At 40.6% G+C, this 5,852-nt stretch overlaps 1 protein-coding gene across 2 annotated transcripts in view; it reads right to left on the reverse strand.

Moving 5' to 3' along the window:
- Nucleotides 1–649: 649 nt before the first annotated feature.
- LOC125026441 (cytochrome P450 306a1-like) overlaps nucleotides 650–5,852 on the reverse strand; it is a 108,490-nt gene continuing 103,287 nt past the window's right edge. For both annotated transcript variants that reach the window (XM_047614895.1, XM_047614896.1), the window contains 3 exons: nucleotides 4,762–4,917; nucleotides 3,346–3,520; nucleotides 650–1,492 (listed from right to left, as the gene is read on the reverse strand). In XM_047614895.1, coding sequence (XP_047470851.1) covers nucleotides 1,302–1,492; nucleotides 3,346–3,520; nucleotides 4,762–4,917 — 522 coding nt within the window. In that variant the 3' untranslated portion in view covers nucleotides 650–1,301. The remainder of the gene's footprint in view (nucleotides 1,493–3,345; nucleotides 3,521–4,761; nucleotides 4,918–5,852) is intronic.

Here is a 5,852-nt window from a genome sequence, read left to right on the forward strand (position 1 = left end):
TCGTTAAATGTTTTATATTTAAAATATATGATTTCGTGTATATTTGTCTGTTTACATGTATGTATGGATGTGCTTATGTGTTTACATGTATGTATGTATGTTTGTTTTTGTACATGTGTATTATCCTTATTATATAGATGAATTTGTGTGGTATATGTGTCCTGTGCATGTTGTTATATGTTGAGGCTGATTATACCTAAGTTTTGTTTGGTGCGGAAGACGCGTTGCTATTTATGCTGTATAATATGCGTAGATGACGCATGCCTTGCCTCAGTGAGAACGTGCCAAATGTCACCAACTTCAAGGTGAACTCCAGAAAAAAGTTAACACCAAAAGCGTTTGTATTTTTTTCGTCTTATATTGTACAATGGTTCTCTTATCAGGTACATCTACTACGAAGGCGGGCACGACGTCAAAGTTAATGTTTCCCCTATGTTTATTTTTCTGAGAAGGAGACATGTCGGTGGCCAGGTAGGTAGGACACCTCTGCTACCGCGTTCTTCTGGCATCCGTGCTTCTTCAGATTATACACATTTGTTTACATTTTTTCTTTAACAGGTCCACATTTACGTAAATCTGAAGAACGATAAATGATTATGTACCTTTCTTGTATTCGTTTATGTTGATTTGGAGGTAGATTTTACGGAAATGAAAAATGAAAGCTTTATTGTCATTGGATACAGCTTTTTCTGGCACCCACGTGTTTCTGCTCAATAACATGTTTTATATGCTGCTGGTAATGAACTCAAACTATGGTTTGATTACAAGTTTTTGAACCTTTTGATTCTTGGAAGAGGTAATTGCAAAAAGCCTGTGCATAGTTAGGGGTGTCAGAATGCAAAGAAATAAGATACATTATTAAGCCTAAAATATATTGCCTCACACAAGAAAGCAAGTTTATAGTTCTGGAAAGTTCGATAAAAAAATATATATATAATAAAGATCAAACAAACTCGAGCCAGTTAGATCAACAAGTTTCGGAACTTTCAAATTAGATTTACAAAATACAGAGAATCGTTTTATTATATAATATTCTTAGCAAGAAAAAAAAAATAATAATTGCTTGTCCGTTGTTATCAGCGTGTACATACGCAAGCATACCTACGTGTCCATAATTGCAAGGTTCATAACAATGGTATAGTAACAATTAACATTAGAAGTTTAAATAAATGCGGCTTATCAAATTTCTAAATAGTTGTGAAATACATTTTTTATTCGAAACATTCCAGTAACAGATTCCAAGGATGTTACAGCCATGCAGTGCGGACTTGGCCACGGTGTCTGCGCATGCAACATCGCCCTCATTTCGACTCCCGCGGCTCGAACACCAGCTTGAAGGGCCTCGGGGACAGCGTGATGCCACACACTGGTTCCTGGGATGGGTCGCCCTTCAACTCGTCCTCGAGTTTGATTCTGAACTTGAGCAGGATCCGGGTCGTAAAAATGAACAGGATCATCATAGCGAACTCGTCCCCGATGCACCTGCGACGGCCTGCAGAAATCACAAATCATTTTGAACTCTAGAGCTTAATTTGGATTAAAATATTGCTGCAACAATCGATTCAGTTTTTGTTTTGATATTGTGAAGTAAAATAACATTCTGCCTTTCTGACAGTCTTTTGGCATAATATCCCGCCTGTAAATATCACTTTTCAAGAATAAAATTTAGTTTATATTGTGCATGATCCACTAAGGAAAAATATGAGTGATGGGAGTTGCAGTTTGAGTTACATTTTCATTTTTAAGATGATCAAGATGCCCATTAAAACACAACTGTAAGACCATATATTTCATTTAGAGAAGCGTTACTACCACAACTTGCATCACCGATATGTCTAGCCTTAGTTACGTAACAGCATTGTCATCCCAGAAAAACAAACTTAAAGCTACTCCATCTGCAAGCCCAGAACGACATATACACCATAGTCATTTCAGCCATCATGGGCAACGCCACCCCCATAATGCATTCATCTTCGGGTGGTTGCTTCTTTTCTCTTGCCAGTACGACTCATTAACGACCTGCTTCTCGCCTAGAGACATCTTGTTGAATTCGGAATGACAGAAACTTTGCCTCTCTCTCGTTGACGTAAATTCCTTCAATTTCTAACGTTTACAGCACACAAGAAACCAATAGTCATTTGCTTCTGTCACTGTTTTTTTTCTTTTCTTTTCTTTTTTTCTTAATTTAGGTCTTCCATTTTTCCTAATCACTGTTCTAGAAATGAAGAATTACGGTAAATATGGCTGAACGTTACCCCGCAACATCTTGTCGTCTTATGAAATCCTTAGTATTCCCCGATGTAAGTTACAGTAGCAACTAAATCCCTCTTCAGTCACCTGTGAAACCAATTTTGTTTCCGTATCGAGGTTGACTGGATGCCTCGTTTTTGATAATGATGAAGAATCATCTTCCTTAAAATACTCAGCAAAGGGACTCAGACGCTGTATAAAAGGCTTTTAAGGTATATCTGGCGAAAAGCAGGCTTGTAAATCCCTAATCACGAGACGGTTAAGAAGTCCTTTAAATATGTAGCCTTATTTGCTATATAAGAATCTGATTTTTCCTGCAGACATAGTATGAGAACGTATTGATCTTTATGATAATAATCTCAGTATAAATATAATATAAATTCTGGAACTAATGAACTCCCTGGAAGTATGATATATGAAGTGTTTTGTTATGACCACTAGAAAAATACGCAATTTTCACTGTTATGGTCATGTAGACGGTTCATGGACATTAAATTATCTTTTTTTCATGTTCACAATCGGCACTACCATTGTTATCATGACCACCGCCATCGGTACCTAGCACCTTCCCGGTCCACTGTTCTGTCATAGCAAGACTATTGTTTCTGCCTGCCTGACCCCGATTCTTTTGAACGCTTGTCGCATCTAACGTCCTGCCAAAAGACGTCCTTGGGGAGGTTGGAATTTCTATAACCTTGGCGTGAACAGTCAAACTGACATATAAATAATGCGTATATCTAACTGTTCTTACAAATTATCCCGATACTTTAAAAACCTGTTTCTTATCGCCAAGGTTAGATTCGACTCATTAAAGCTATTACTTTTCTGACTAAAATTTTTGTTGTACCAAATTTTGGTAATACACCAGGTTGAAGCAAGCTTTACCATTGCAAGATGTAGATAACACAGTTTCCATTATTTGAACACATACTTCCTCAGTTCTAGGCACTATATCAGATTCAGATCCTGTTAAGCATCATGATTTTACACTAGCAATCCAATATTACCTACGGCTGTTTATATATTACCTACACCATTCCTCAAGCCGCATATCACATTAGAAAAGACTTTGACAACAGCATCAATAACACTCACCCGTCTGGAAGGGCATGAAGGCCGGATGTTTGAGCACGCGGCCTTCCGTGTCGAGAAACCTCTCGGGTCGATACAGCTCCGGATCGGGCCAAGTGTCGGGGTTGTGGTGGACGAACCAGAGAAGCGGTAGGATCATGGTGTCTCGGGGAACCCTGTAGCCAGCCACGCGCAATTCCTACATGGCGGAGGTACAACAAAGTAAGCAAGCGAACCAATGCCAGGATGTCTTGGTTAGTTGCAATGAAAGGGGTAATTTGTTTACGAGTAATCATGATAAACTAGTTGGGTTGCTCCTGCTCGTCCCTACTTTTTGGCACTTTCGCTGTTTCCATCTTTCTGTTCCCCAGGGTCTGTCATTCTTTTCCCTCACGCTGTCACCCCATCTCTCTCTTCTCTCGCTCTCGCTCTCTCTCTCCCTCTCCCTCTCCCTCTCCCTCTCCCTCTCCCTCTCCCTCTCCCTCTCCCTCTCCCTCTCCCTCTCTCTCTCTCTCTATCTCGCTCGCTCGCTCTCTTCATCTATCGATCTACCAAACTGTCACTCTCACCTTGTTTCTCGGTTTTCCTTCAATTTTCCCGTAAACCTTCTGTGCTTATATTCACCCCACTATTTCTTCGTTTTCCTCCCCCCCCCCCCCTCTCTCTCTCTCTCTCTCTCTCTCTCTCTCTCTCTCTCTCTCTCTCTCTCTCTCTCTCTCTATCTCTCTCCTTCCCTCCTTTTCTCCCCTACCCCTGCTAATTATCTCACTCCTTCTCCCATTATCTCTCTATTTCCCTTCCTCCCTCCCTAGCACTCTGTCTCTCCCCTTCCCCTCTCTTCTTTCTCCTCGATATATCTATCTCTCTATCTATTTTCTTCTTAGTCTACTATTTTTCTATCTATTGTTTTAGCTACTTCTATCTATTCCTCCTTTACCCCATTTTCTCTTCTCCTATACACTCCCTCTTCTGCCCTTCCTATCCTCCTCTATTTTTCACCCTTCCCTTTCACCTTCTATTACTCTCTCTATCATCCTCACCTAACCTCACGCAACATCTTATTAGCTTTCCCAGTTCACCTACTTTTTCAGTATTTTTCTCTATCTTCCTTTCGTCTGCTCCTTTTCTTCTTCCTTCTCTTTTTCTACCCCACTCTCCCGTTCCCGTCTTCTGCACTCTCTGCTATCCATATGCCCTTCGTCTCTTCCCTTCCATTCATCTCTCTCCCCTTCCTCTCTCTCTACATCCATATATCCTCCCTTCCTCATTTTCTTCCTTTTCCACCTCCATCCATCTCTCTTTCCCATCCGCTTTCTCATACCTTCTTTTCCCCTTACCCTTCCACTCCCTCTTTCCTCTTACGTCCATACTTCCTCCCAGTTCCTTTCACCCATCCGCCCTATCTCTTTTCCCTCCGTATCTCCTCCTCGTCCGCCTTACCTGAGAGACGCCGTGCGGAATGCCCAAAGGAACAACACTGCGGAGTCGCTGCGATTCCATTATGGCTGCCTGGGTTAAGGGCAGGTCCTCGCCCTCTCCCAGGGTCACGTAGTCACGTCCCTTGGCTTGTTCATCTAGTTCGCGTTGGATTCTTGTCTGTAGGAAATGGAATGTCGATATCAGTTTGTGTGTGTGTGAATATATATACTTTTCTTCGATTTTGACTTTTGACCTTTGTACTCCGAAAGGTCATTTTGTTTTCAAAACGAAAGGTACGCTGATTCTACGACGCTTCTAGACTACTCTTGACCTTACCTGTCCTTGGCTCTCGCTTCAGCACCATCCTTTCCCTCTCGCAGCGAATATCCCAGCATCCTTTTTTACTATATATATATAGATAGATAGATAGATAGATAGATAGATAGATAGATAGATTTTTTTTTTTTTTTTTTTTTTTTTTTTTTTTTTTTTTTTTTTTTTTTGCTTACTAATGCATTTTTATAACTATTTATATTTGTTTGCCTGTCTCTCAATTTATACGGATGAGCGTGCGCATTGATAAACATATGTATCTGTCCAACATTACTGTCCTTCCATCTTGTTTACAAACGTCTGTACACTCCTCTGTGCCATTCCCTTTTCCATGAAACTGTTAATAGACTTAAAACAAACCTAGCCTTTGAAGGTCACCCTTTCCAGCTCCATCAGTTTTGCCTTTCCACGACGTGTCTTGTCCCCACAGACAAGGCTGGCATTTCTATCACCATGCTTCACTGCCCCTTAAAGTGATGGAGTTACAAGATGATCATGAATGCAAAACATGAGTCGGGCTGATGTGCCTTAGCTGGCACAGAGTCAAGCCGCGCAGCAGACCTTGAACTGCCTTTAGCGTGAACACCTTAGATGTAGCATTAATCATCAATTCAATTAGGACGCTTGAAATTGATCATTAATTTTCGTTATTTTCACATTAAATAGTCTTATGTTAAGCATCTGTTAACGCTAAAGCTTTAACGAGATTTGACCTTGGGAAATATGAGCACAGATTCGCCTTGCAGAACAGGCTTTCATGTAAAATTATTTCTTTCTCT

The sequence above is a fragment of the Penaeus chinensis genome, chromosome 6 (genome assembly GCF_019202785.1).
Source record: "Penaeus chinensis breed Huanghai No. 1 chromosome 6, ASM1920278v2, whole genome shotgun sequence".
In the NCBI taxonomy this organism is placed as follows: domain Eukaryota; kingdom Metazoa; phylum Arthropoda; class Malacostraca; order Decapoda; family Penaeidae; genus Penaeus; species Penaeus chinensis.